Source organism: Cavia porcellus, unplaced genomic scaffold, assembly GCF_034190915.1.
Source record: "Cavia porcellus strain 051 isolate PalLab524CR breed Dunkin Hartley unplaced genomic scaffold, mCavPor4.1 scaffold_10, whole genome shotgun sequence".
In the NCBI taxonomy this organism is placed as follows: domain Eukaryota; kingdom Metazoa; phylum Chordata; class Mammalia; order Rodentia; family Caviidae; genus Cavia; species Cavia porcellus.
In genome coordinates, this window is record NW_026947493.1 from 24,411,259 (window position 1) to 24,424,858 (window position 13,600).

The 13,600-nt window shown below is 36.3% G+C and overlaps 1 protein-coding gene across 1 annotated transcript in view; it reads right to left on the reverse strand.

Annotated features, from left to right (window-relative positions):
* Positions 1 to 1,136: 1,136 nt before the first annotated feature.
* Dync1li1 (dynein cytoplasmic 1 light intermediate chain 1) overlaps positions 1,137 to 13,600 on the reverse strand; it is a 45,104-nt gene continuing 32,640 nt past the window's right edge. Inside the window, exons 6-13 of the mRNA XM_003480149.5 lie at positions 12,458 to 12,551; positions 9,794 to 9,929; positions 9,046 to 9,157; positions 6,230 to 6,289; positions 6,062 to 6,106; positions 4,995 to 5,115; positions 3,165 to 3,320; positions 1,137 to 2,049 (exon numbers count right to left, since the gene is read on the reverse strand). Of these exons, the coding sequence (XP_003480197.1) occupies positions 1,937 to 2,049; positions 3,165 to 3,320; positions 4,995 to 5,115; positions 6,062 to 6,106; positions 6,230 to 6,289; positions 9,046 to 9,157; positions 9,794 to 9,929; positions 12,458 to 12,551 (837 nt within the window). The 3' untranslated portion in view covers positions 1,137 to 1,936. The remainder of the gene's footprint in view (positions 2,050 to 3,164; positions 3,321 to 4,994; positions 5,116 to 6,061; positions 6,107 to 6,229; positions 6,290 to 9,045; positions 9,158 to 9,793; positions 9,930 to 12,457; positions 12,552 to 13,600) is intronic.

The following is a 13,600-nucleotide window of genomic DNA, read 5'->3' on the forward strand; positions in this document are numbered from 1 at the left end:
TGTGTGCAATTGCAGACACACTAAAGTATCTGTAGCACAGTCTCTTAATTTGCTTTGGTTCTATCCATTAGTTTCACTTATTTCTAGTTAAAAAAAAAATGAAAACCTACATTATCAAACAGGGTTGCAGAACTGTTTACTGGATTTTCATCAATGGCATTCTCTCAAATGCTTTGCTAAAATATTTTCTACGCCTATGAGCACCCTCAGTCCACATAGAAACAAATTCCCCTTATGAATTTTTAGCATTTAACTATTATAAAACTTAAGCAGACATTAAAGTTTTAATGAAAAGATCATGATAAGACAGACAGTACTATCTTGAAACATTCACTGAAAAAAAGCTCTGGAATCTGCATACTAAAGCACTAACAAAGGCCTTTAAAAGGCAGTGATCACCAGGCATGACAGGCTAGAGCCGGCCGTACTCCCAGCATGCAGAAGGCTGGGGCATAAGAATCACTGCGGGGCTGAGGTCAGCCTGGACTACAGACAGTTCGAGGCCAGCCTGGAACCCATGATAAGACAGTTTCAAATAAAAGGCAGTGACTGTTTTTTTCCCAATCGTCTGAAATGACTCATTTGGTCACAGGCAGATACAGGAAATGAACATTAATGAAGAGATCAACTTGTTTTTATGAATACTCTAAAAAACAAGCACTGACACTGAGCACGGGAAAGGAGAAACTAAGCAGGCATGGCAGTGCACACCTGCAATCCCAGCACGCAGGAGGTAAGAGGACTGCCATGAATCCGAGCCTCAAGTTTGTAAGACGACCCTCTCAAAAAAAAAAGGTGGAATAAAAGAGGTTCTCATCTGCAAAGTGTAGCCACGTGTTAGTACACTTACCAAGCTTCTAAAATAGCTTCCCCTCATTAAACACATAGCCTTTTATCATTATCTACTGGGCATGCTGGGAAGATTCTGTAGCCTGACACATGCCTGTGGAGTACAATGTGTTCAGCAAGACAAACTGGCAAACTAAAGAAATTTCATGTACTTACTTGTCTCTGAGAAAGATCAAAATCCTTAGTAATCCTATTAAATGAAAACTTTCAAATGATTAACAAATCTTATTAGTTAGGTGAATGCACATTTAACTTACTGTAAGAAAATGCGACACGTTATCTGAACCTGAGTGCAGAGAATAAATATTTTATTAACTGATTACAGTTGTCACAAACAAAAAGGAGTATATTAAGGCAGAGCCATATATATATATACATATATATATATGTATAGACAAATCCAAAAACTGTAATCTTTTTACATCTTTGTAACCTCTGCATTTTTCTTTTGCACATTTAGGCAGTGTGCTTTCTTTCCTTCTCAGCTTAAGAAACATCTTGGCCAATAATTCTAAATCCTCTTCTGACAATAACATACAGGACCTCTGACTGAGACAATGACTACTGAATCAAGCGCCATTTTTGCAGCATCTCCCATGTGTGCTGTCACATTTATGTTGGTGTGCAAAACCTAACAACGGAGAGTTCTCTTTTTTCAGCAAATAACACACACAAAATTTTAAATGATTTTAATAATCTTAACTAAACAAGTTTGGACTTCCAAGTCAGTCAAATGCCCAAACTGTGTGTTTTCTGCCCTTTCCTAAATCCTTTTTTATGGTTTAAGTAGCCTTTAGTGTATGATCACATGGTTGTATTTCAGGTCTATAAATTTTGAGATTTTCAAAATCCAAAATTACTTCTTTATGCAAAACTGCACTGCAAATAGCAATTCTACATAATGTACAATAATTTTTCTTTTGTATAGCTCCTTTTATAAAATGGGCAGCCACCAAAAACAAAAAGATATTAAGTTTAGTCCATCTGTGAAAAGCACTCCAGCTCCCTAATTCCACTTCTGACGGAAAAAGCAGAGGCAAGTTTACATTATCCCAGAAGGTTGAATAAATGGCTTTATTTGGTATTTTCAGGAGGCTTCTCCTTCCGTAGGAGACGTAGGTGTCGTAGGAGAAACTGAAACTGGTTTTCGTGTGATTCTGTCTAGTTCTGCGTGGACATCTGATAGAACAGGTTTCTGGCCTACAGTGAAGGAGATGAAACAAGATTAAGATACACTCAAAACATGCTTTTCAGCAATGTCTCTCCCTTCAACATTAGCAAGTGCGAGGCCAGTCTGGGCAACTCAGAACCCAGTCCACAAATAAAATACTAATTTAAAAAGGGGCTAGGATATAGCTCAAATAAGATGGGTTCAAAACCCAGTACTGCCAACATAAAAAAATAAACAATAATAGCACTTTCTGTAGCTTTATCTAGCATACCAAGTTATATTTATATTCTTAATTTAAAAATTAATTCTGTTATTTAAAATTGAATGTCTGTTAGCAAATAGAAGTAAAACTGGTACCTATCATTTAATCTCATATAGTTAATTTTATTTTTAAGGCACAAGGACAATACAAACTACAAAACAAAGTAACAAATCTGGAATGTGGAAAGATGAATGAGTGATAACAATAAATGGATAATATCAAATGTTGGAGAGACTATGAAAAACTGGAGCCTTCATGGGAATGTGAAATGGTGCAGTTTTGAAAAATTTTTCTGATAGTTTTTCAAAAATTTAAAACAGAGAGTTATCATGTAACCAGCAACTCTACCTGAAGTGCTTACCAAAGAAAACCAAAACCTTAATGTCCATGTGAAAATGAATCTTCACAGCCACAGTATTCATAATGGCCAAAACATGGAAATAACTCAAGTGCTCACCAACTAATAAATAGGCAAATAAAATGTGTTTTATCTCTACAATGGAATATTATACAGCAGCAAACAGAAATGCAGTACTGATACATGGTACAACATGGATGAACCAAAAAAATTATGTTAAACTAGACAAACATTATATGGGAATGTTGACATTCCCATAAGCAAACCCATAAAGACAGAAAACAGGTAGTTTTCTAGGTTGGGGGACAGGGTGATGGTGCTGGTGGTAGGGTGCAGGACTGAGGGAAGATTTGAGGTTTCCCTTAGGGCTACGAAAATGTCCCAAAGCTACATTACGGTCATGTTGCCTACAATACTGTAAGACGCTCAAACCACAGAAATGCATACTTTGAGCTTCATGGTGTGTAAATCACACCTCGACTAAGCTGTTTCCAATGAAAGGGACCTGCTCCAGGTGCCTATACCTGATTTTTTGGCAGATGGTGGTAAACCACTGCTTCCTCCTCCAGCCCCAACTCCAGGGCTGCCACCACTGACACCAGGCCCTCCAGGAGAGCCAGTCTTTTTACTCAACAAACTGTTGAAGAAATTTGCCAGGACACCTTCACTTGTAGCTCCAGCTATAAAAACAAAACATTTTTTTCAAAACATTAGATTTTTCCACAAACACTGCAGTAAGCACACAGTGACTTAAATAAATTATAGACTTAAAATTTAAGAGCTACATCTCAAATTCAAGTGTAGTTTAATCTTTGAAGCTGAACATTCACAATCTCTAAATCACTCACACAGAAAATAAATGAGTAAACTTTGAGTGTAAGGAAACTTAAAAATTAGAATTTTAAGCCCAAAATATTTTAAACAGATATTAGATTCTAATATATCTTTTCCCTTTGAAACAGATTCTTTAAAACTGTAACTGTTGGGCCCAGGGGTTTAGCTCAGCGACGGTAAGTACCTGCTTGGCAAACGCAAGGTTGTGAGTTCAATTCCCGTTACCAACAACAACAAAAAAAACTATAACTGTTGAGAAATATTTGCCTATTATGTTACAAAAAGTTCCAAGATCCTATATGAAAACCAGCACAAGTTCTAAGAGATAAATGGGCAAAGGGTAACAATAAGTAATTCACAAACAAGAAACACCAGTAGGGGCAAACAGGCAAAGGCTTCTGGTGTTTAAAGAACACTAATTAGGTTGTAGGAAAACTGTAAGTTATTACAACTCAATGTTGATGACATGTAAAACTGAATAATTCATTTGAACAAAAATCAAAAGGCACAAAAGTGTTCAAACTCTTTAATGTCTTTTGACCTACCACTTAGGGCAATTATTCCTACAGACTATTCTGTGTATACTTTAACTGCAAGTTACCTATTGAAGTATAAAAATGAATTTCTCTCACGACCTACCAAAGAAGAATGATTAAATACAACAACATTTTCATAGCTATAGTGATGCATTAATAAACTGTTGCTGGGGGCAGTGGTGCACACCTTTACAGTAATTCTGGCTAGTCCAGAGGCTGAGGCAGGAGCATTTCAAATCCAAGGTTGGTTTGTGCAATTTAGCAAGAACCATCTCAAAATGAAAAACAAAAAACATTGGGGATGTAGCTTGAAGCCAATCTCCAGTGCCACACATACATACACAAAAATTTAATAAAACAAACCAACAACATTGTAAAATGGTTTTAACAGGCATGTCCCACCCACAGTCCTGGCAGCAAGTGCTGCGGGCCTACAGGAGCATAAACGTTTAACACAATTGTGTGACTTTTAATGCTATCTTTCTTGACTCAACTGAGTGGGGCTCCAAGTACAGAGAGGCTGCAGCCTGCGCTACTCCAGCTCCTGCGCCCACCTCAGTCGCCCATCAAAACCTGAGTATATCACTCATTACAGCTGCTCCTGCAACTGGAATAAAATGCAGTGACTGCTAAGAACAGCACTCAACCTAACTATACACATGTGTGCCTGTGAAGACAGCGATTTATTGTCATTAAGCATGGAAATTTTCTTAATTATTAAATTTGGGCTTTTAATGTTACAATAAAAATATTAAAAAATAGTGTTTGTTACCTCTATACATATTATACATTTTATATGCATATAGCCTACGAGTACCAGAAAAGCCAAAGGTTGGACACAGATGGTTACTTACTATGAGATTACAGCCAGAGACAAAGCCTAGAAGACCGTGCTCAAGAATGAAAACAACTATTTTAGGCAGGATTCTAGGTGGATTATTTCTCCCGTGTAAACGCATGATTTTCTTGGAGAGAGAGACATACCTTTCATGTTTGGGTCTATCTTCTTCGACCCAGCAGGGATGGGCGACACACTGGCAACATTGGATGACACGGATCTGTTTGGTGTTTGAGGGGAGCCTCCCGGGACACGTGGTGAAGCATCCTGGTAAAAACAGGAAAACCACAAATATAGAAACCTGAAACTTTCAACGTCACACTATGAAGAGAGATTATTCTGCAATCATCTATTGTCCTGGTATTTACACAGACACAAATATAAGCAAACTTGTCATTATTAGAGAATATTAGAGGCTCACCACATTTTGGAACACTAATTCTTTTGTTTTTTGTTTTTTTTTTTGGTACCGGGGATCGAACTCACAACCTAGACTTGCCAGGCAGGTGCTTATGCCACTGAGCTAAATCCCAGGCAACACTAATTCTTTCTTCAACGGAAAGGAAAAATGCATTAGGTAATGAAACATGGCTGTGGGGATAAGTGTGTGAGTCCTATCTGGGTTTCAATCTGGACATGTATCTTATGTATAATCTCAAATAAGACACAATATTCTCTAAAGTTTATGTTTCCCTGTCTGCAAAATAGGACTAATAATACTACCTTGTTCTTAAGGCTGTTGTAAGGACCTGTATACAAACAGAGATAGCTCGGTATAATAACTGACACATAACATTGCAAAAAAATCCTCATGTGGTGGTGCATGCCTATACTCCTAGTAACCCAGGAGGCTGAAGTAAGAAGATTCCAAGTTTAAGTCCAATTTGAAACCTGTCTTAAAACAAAATAAAAAAGGGACAGTGGTATAACTCAATGGTGTTGTGCTTGCCTAGCCTGCATAAGGCTCTGGGATCAATTCACAGTACTGCAAAATAAATAAATAAACAAAAACATTTGTAAAATGAATCTTTACACAATTTAAATCTGAAAAGGATATAGTTTCTTTTAAAATTTCACAAATTCAGAATAAGTCTGAATTCAAGTTTATACTAAGGGCAAACCTATGTGAGATGTGTACATGATTAAGCAAAGAGAACTAAAACAGTATATACTGAGTTTTAATAATTTTGTTAAAATACAGTGTAATACTGACCACAGGCCTTCCAGCTGCAGTTGGTGGTTGCTTTGCTAAAAGAGACTAAAAAAAAAGAAAAAATCCCAAGTCAGACATTCATAGCATATATTGTTGTTTTTAAAGAAAGTATATACAAGAAGTTTACCCATTAACCATTCTAATTCTGCTTCTCATACAAGTCCATACCTGTAGCTTCATAAGAAAGACTTGGTCATCTTCTGCCATAATTTCCTTCTCATGCACAAACTGAAATATACAATATATAAATGAGTAAGCTTAATATATTTTGTATTTTGTATTTTTACTGGTACCAGGGATGGAACTCACAACCACAGGCTTGCAAGGCAGGCACTTATGCTGCTGAGCTAAATCCCTAGCCCCCTAGCTTAATATATTTTGATAGCACCATTAGTAATTTACTCTTTGGATTAAACTAAGTAAAAAACACTTCAAGAGTTGCCAGGGGCTTAACTCAGCAGTGTAAGCACCTGCCTGGCAAGCATGAGGTTGAGTTCAAGCTTTGGTACCAAAAAATGCTTCAGGAATAGGAACATTACCCTCCACTTGTGGTGTCCCACCCAACCCAGGCCCTCACAGCTGCCCACAATGATGTAGAAGTCCCTTGTCCATACAGTACAATGTAACAGTCACTAGCTACCAGGGGCTACTAACACCTGAAATGTGGCTAATGTGACTGAGAAGTAAATTTCCAATTTTATTTAATTTCAGTTTACATGTAGAAAGTCGTATGTTTATTAGCTCAACTCTGAAGCCAAAAGTATATTAATCATGCTTATACCATCTGCTGAACAACAACTGGGCTTTTAAAAAGCGTAATCTTCCTGCTGAGTGAAATGTAACTTGTTTCTGATTTTCCCAAAATAGAAATATAACAACTCCTTTATCAGTAGAATAATTAGGAAAAAGAACTGCAAAGTCTCTTGCTTCTACTCCTGCTATACTTTACATGCTCAGTCTATTTCCTTCCCAGGAGCCAGCCATCCTTATCAAAGGTCAAATCAGATCACAATGCTTCTGTGTGCAAACTCCAGGCCCCTCCATGTCACTCGGAATGAAATCCAAAGCCCTTTCCTGTAGCCTAATGAGCCTCCTAAGTGCTTGTGCTTAACTCTGCCTCTTTCCTGCTACCACTTCACAGCCTCTCTGTCCTCCTCACACATTTCTTCCTGGGGATCTGTGCACTTTCAGATCCCTCTCCCTTCAATATCCACCACTTTCATCAGAGACATCCCTAACACTTTGTAACCCAACCACCCTCCAGGCCCAGTCCCCACACTCACTCTTCCCCTGTCCTCCTCCAATCCCAATTGTACCTTTTATCAGTGTTACCTACTTAGCACTTGGCATCTAAGCAGTTAGTGCATGAGCTGGTGCTCAATAAACATTTATGGAATGAATAAAAGAAAGAAAGAGACAAAAGCATAATTCTGTTGGTAAAACAACAGGAAATAGTGGGGCATAAGGGCACATGCTTTTAATTTCAGCACCCTAGGAGGCTGGGGCACCAAGATCTTACCTTACATTCAAGCCCAGCGTGGGAAACTTGGTAAGATTCTATCTCAAAACAAAAAAAAAAAAACGAGGGGCTGGGGATAGCCAACCATGGTGGTACATGTGTTACTTCCAGCATTTGGGAAAACAGGCAGGAAGACTGCAAGTTTGAGGCCAGCCTGGGCTACGCAGTTAAAGGCCCACCTGGACTGCATAGTTAGATTATTTCATAAAACAAGGAGGGAGGGGAGATTTCTTTGCTTTTTCACTTTTTCTAATGTGTGCGTTTTTAAAGATATCCACACTATTATGATTTAAGATCTGAAATGTCCCAAGTCTCATGTGTGCAAGGTCGAGGAGTGCTGCACTCCTCCACTGAGGAGTTCAGTAGGTCAAGTGCTGTTAGAAGGTGGGGCCAGGTGGAGGAGGGAGATCACTGATCTGACAGGGCGCACCCTTGTCCCTGGTTCCTCCCTTCACTCTCTGTTTTTTGGCTGCCGTGTGTGGAGCCACCTTCCTTTGCCATGGTCTTCTACCCTGGATCTGCCTGACCAGGGACTGAACCCATTTAAACCTCTCCTCCTTAAAGTTGTGAGTATTGTGTACCAATCATGAGAAAGCTGACTATTACAAACAGAACTGAATTTTCATTTGAGCTCTTCTTTTCTTATTTCTAATAACTCACAAACAGAAGACGCGCTGCACTGTAAATGTTTGGATCTTAAGAATCTTAATATATGTTGAATCAAAATTATTTTTACTGAAATATCTATCTAAATTTAAGTATTATATGTAAATATTTCTATACAATTTTTCAGAGACATCTACTTTTAACTAGAGCATCTTGTATTGCTTAATAAGAAATCACGATGTATATGCAAAAAGAGTACTTTCTAGAATCTGATTTAATAGTCATAAAATAATACGTTGGCCAAGCCTAAAACTGAATCTGGAAAAGCAGAAGCTCATAGGTAGTTGTGGGCAAAAGTGGGTAACATCTAAAAAAGATCCAAGATCGACCCCAATAGGCAGAACTAAGAAAATTATTCTAGCAATGTTTCCCTGGCTTTTGCCTGAGATGCAGAATGGGAAGGTTCTAACTGCTCAAGATCCATACTCTCACTTGCACCAAGCTGTGATTTCCAAAGCACAGTAGAATTATCAGTACCATTTGCTAACAGAATTACACCAGAGGCTAAGATTCAATAACCAGCTGATTTGTAATCTGCTAGACAAATTCTTACCTGAACTGTACATAAGAAACACCCAAATTATACTTAAAAATGCCCCTGATAAGAAAGGGCATCTTTGCCTCTTTACCTTGCATCTTAAAATTAGGGATTACCAGGGCGGGGCTTTAGCTCTGTGGCATAAGCACCTGCCTGGCAAGCGCAAGGTTTTGAGTTCCATCTCTGGTACCAAAGTTAAAAAAAGGATTGCCATCTCAGTTTAAAAATCCAAATACTGAAAATACTTATTAAAATTGTTACCTTTCGGACAGGTGGTTTAGTTATGATGTCTTCAAAATTATCTTCTGCTTTCAATGTCTGAAAATTTTCATGTAATATTCCTATTTTCTTATCATTATCCCACCCTGCTGGACTGGAAAGAGATGAACATATATAAACTCTGGAGCATTTATATAATGATTGTTTCATTCAACCCATGATCATGTAAAGGGAACATTTTATGAAGACAATCGGACCAATAATGGAACACTAATTAGTTTTTGTTACAGCATCCCATTTTTAATTTACTAATTTCTACTTCAAGTGATTGCCAATATTCCTCATCTTGAAATGCTATTACCACCTACCAATTTTTAAATGGTAGCTTTTTAAAAGCAAGTCTAGATTATGCACTCAGTTATTATATATCATAATCAATTAAAGAATAAGGAGCTATAATACACTAACATGGGCATCCAATGGGCAATTTAGCTAAAATAGCAAAGGCCTTTTAAAAAGCTGGTAAAATTAAAAGGCAATAATAAACAGACCAAGGCAGATAAATAAACCATTAAGATACAGATTTTTATCATTCATCATAATCTACTGATCCCACCTCAGAACTAAAAATGGTGATATTTATCATCAGGTAGTAGCAATAATACATGATAAAATATATTTAAAAGAGTACTTGCAGGGTATAGCTCAGTGGTACAACACTTCCCTAGCATGTGAGAGGCCCAGGGTTTAATTCCTGGTGCCACCAAAAAAAATAAAAAAGTATACTCACATAAATACTGCATCCTTTTCCACAACAACAGCAGGAATCTTATAGGGAAATCCATATAGCTTCTGAACGATGTATTTATATACTAAGTCTATATTTTTGTTTTCTTTTACTGAAGTGTAAATAAGTGCTGCACCATCTGAATAATAATGTTAAAGAAAATTTTGGATAAATTCTATGAATCAGTACCATGAAACTCTGTTTTCAGCTTAACCTTTACATCTATATGCACATTAAGTTTAAAAAATATCTTTCACTGGTATATTAACTTTTAAAAGTATAAATACATATGAATTAAAAAGCAAATAAAATAATCTTTACATAATCAATTTAATTTAGGTGAGAAGTTGCATTAAGCCAAGAAATAAAGGTAAATTTAGTAACTGACAATATCGTACTTAAAGCACTTAATTTTTGTTATTTACCTTTTTAAACTTCATTGAGGACATTATTTATCAACTATCTTTTGTTTTTTCAACAAAAATGGTTTGCACTAATATCTCTTAAGGTTTTTTACTAATTCCAGGAATTAAGACTTCAAACATAATGCTCAGGAGACTCACAGAAGAGGGTTCAAAAAACCCAACACTGAGAAAAAGTAAGCCCACACTTACTACCAGGAAGCTTTCAACAGTGACCAAGGGGAAACATAGATTTTATGACTAAAACTTGAAATGCCACCAACTCACATGAAAATGTATTAGTTAAAGCAGAACCTACTTTTGGTTTTTTATCTAAAAAATAATGGATTAAAAGACCAAGAGACCTGTGGAAAGGCAAGGTGACCACTGACGGATGATCTATTTGGAGTAATTAAGGGAAATTCTATGATCAACCTTAAGGACCACTGCCTAGCACTGGCCTTCATGTCCCTAAGAAAGAAAGTGATAGTGACCTAAATCAATGTCGAATATTGGGAGCAATTTAAACTCTCAACTGACATACTGGTATCTTCTAGAACATAGCCTGCTTGTCAGCCTAAAAGTCGTACTGCTAATTACAACTTATTAGAAACAAACGCAAAATCTTAAGCAAAAACTTAATTATGTGAACACTGTGTTAATCACTTTCCTTACAATAAGAACCAATTTGTAATCTGGAAGATTTTTATAACTGAAAAATTTATACTGAAATTAAAATTTTTAAGCTTTTAAATAAAGATGATTTTGAAATTGTCACTTTCACTGACTGATAAACACATACCTTACTATCTTTTTTTTTTCATATCTTACTATCCTGAAGTGATTTCTCACATTCTGCATTCTTTTTGTTTTGTTTTGTCTTTTTGAGACAGAGTCTCACTATGTGGTTCAGGTTGGCCTTGGGCTCACTTTGTAGCCCAGGCTGGTTTCGAACTTGCAATGATCTTTTTGCCTCAGACTCCTGAGTGCCAGGATTACAGGAGTGTGCCACCACACCTAGCTTATTCTGCATTCTTTTAAAAGTCAGCCAGCTCTAAGTGTGTCTGTGTGTCTTATTATTTTAGTGGACAGCTTCCTTCTTGACTGTATCTCCATATTTGTGTTTTTAAGCTAAGAAATGTTTAAAGGCTGTTCTCAAGTTTTCAATTTCTCAAAGATAACAAGGCATTAGATATTTACCTCAACTATTTTCACTTTTCGTTTATTTATTTATTTATTTATTTATTTATTTATTTATTTATTTAGAGACACTCGTGCTATGCAGTTCAGGCTGGCCCTGAACTCAGGCAATCCTGCCTCAGTCTCCTGAGTACAGGGATTACAGGCGTGTACCACCATGCCCAACTCTTTTTAAAGATACTATGTAAACAGATGCCCTTTAATTCAACAATTTGACTAATAGGTGACATGAGAAGACAAAGGCCCATGCACCACTGGAAAAGGGAAACTACCAGTGTTCAGTGATCTCATTCACAAGATCATCAGCAAGGCTTTCTATAAACAGTCCTTAACCTGACTACCCATTAATAAAATCATTTTTAGACTGCAGACATATAGTACAGGTGTATCACTAATCCTTAATGCCTCTTGCTTTTAGTTGTAGTTGTTATTCACTGGCTTACCTAATCCTTGCAATCTAAATTAGAGTGACTACCCACTCCTCCTACTAAATAAATCAGTTACATCCACAATGCCTTTACATTAGCTTTAGACTTTTCCACATACAACTGACATGTTTTCCAATCTTGTGATCATAAAAATAATCCAGGAAGTTTTAAAATAGACCAAATATTTCATTCTCACCTTGAAATATTCTAACCAATAGGTCTTAGATATAAGCACACCCAGAATTTGAAACCACTGAGTTAGGCTCTATGTAGAGAGGATGGTAACATACTAAAGAAACTAAGAATGAAATATTCAAACCTAACAATTCATCTTGCTCTAACCAAATAATCAGGTATATCCGCAATGCCTCTGCATTAGCATTAGACATTTCTATACACAACTGATGACTACTTTTCTTAATGGTTTTAAATATACCACATTAAAGTTATAAATTTCAGTACCTGTTTTCAATCTCCAAATAACCAGATATAAGTGACTTTAGAATAACAATGAAACTTCCAATCAGAGACAGAAGAAATAACAGTAACACAATTTCTAAAATTTATTAAATTTAAGTCCTTTACTTAGAAAACAAAGCAGGTAGGGTACCACATCAATAAATGTATTAAAAGGATACACTGTAAACAAAACTTCCGAATATGTGACTGGATAAAATCAAAATGTTCATCTCTATAGTCATGTTCTTTCTCCAATACGCTAATGGCATCACACTGTTAAAATAATTTAAAAATATGATATTAACAAATAATCAAAATTAAACATAACAAAAGTTTGGATTGGGGGACATCATAAAGCTGCCAGTCTTCTATGATTGAACAGTAGTACCTATAATAGCAACTGAGATTTTTCAGCTGGAGTCTTAAGACTAAAGTTTTAATGAGTAACTTTCTTCTATTATACTGAATCTAGTCCACAATACCAATGAGAAAATTTTAGTACATGAAAGAAGTACTGTGAGTCAAGTTTATATTAAATGGTCACACTTACTTAAGTCATCAACTTATGTCCAAGAATAAATTTTTAAAAATCTATTTCAGTTCTTCAAAGCAGATTAGTGTATCTAAGAAGTCTTTCTCTCTCTTCACTCCTCTTTGCCTCTCTAGTAATCTGATAATTCTCCACTACCCTGCACTTTTCTTGGTGCTTTTATTTACTCTTATTACATCTGTACCAATAAAAAAACCATCTGTGTAATTAATGAAACAATTTTGAATTCTGCTTACTGTAGAAAAATGATAAAAGAAGATACAAAGAAGGCACTCTATTCAAAATAACAGAATCCAAAGGATTCACCCAAACTTTTCTGAATTGAGGGTATGAAATATAAACAATAAGACAATTAATGAAATCATTATACCTAATATTAATTTGGGATCAAATTTCACATTTAACCTAGACACAAATACATTATAGAATAGTCTCCTTGTACAATTATGATGAGCACTTATGTGTCCATTTTACAGAATCCTGATTTTTTTTCTTGAGACAGGGTCTGTGTGGTTCAGGCTGCCCTTGAGTTCTTTATGTAGCCCAGTCTGGCCTCTAACTCAAAGTGATCCTCTCCTGCCTTAGTCTCCAGAGGGCTGGGATTATAAACTCAGGCCATGTGCCACCATACCTGGCTCTGACTGATATTTTAAAACAACTAAAAATATCTTAATTATTATACACCTGTCCTAACAACACAATTAGTAAAGCACAACAGTTTAGTAAATAGATTTTAATTGAAATCAGGGGCTAGGGATGTAATTCAATGGTA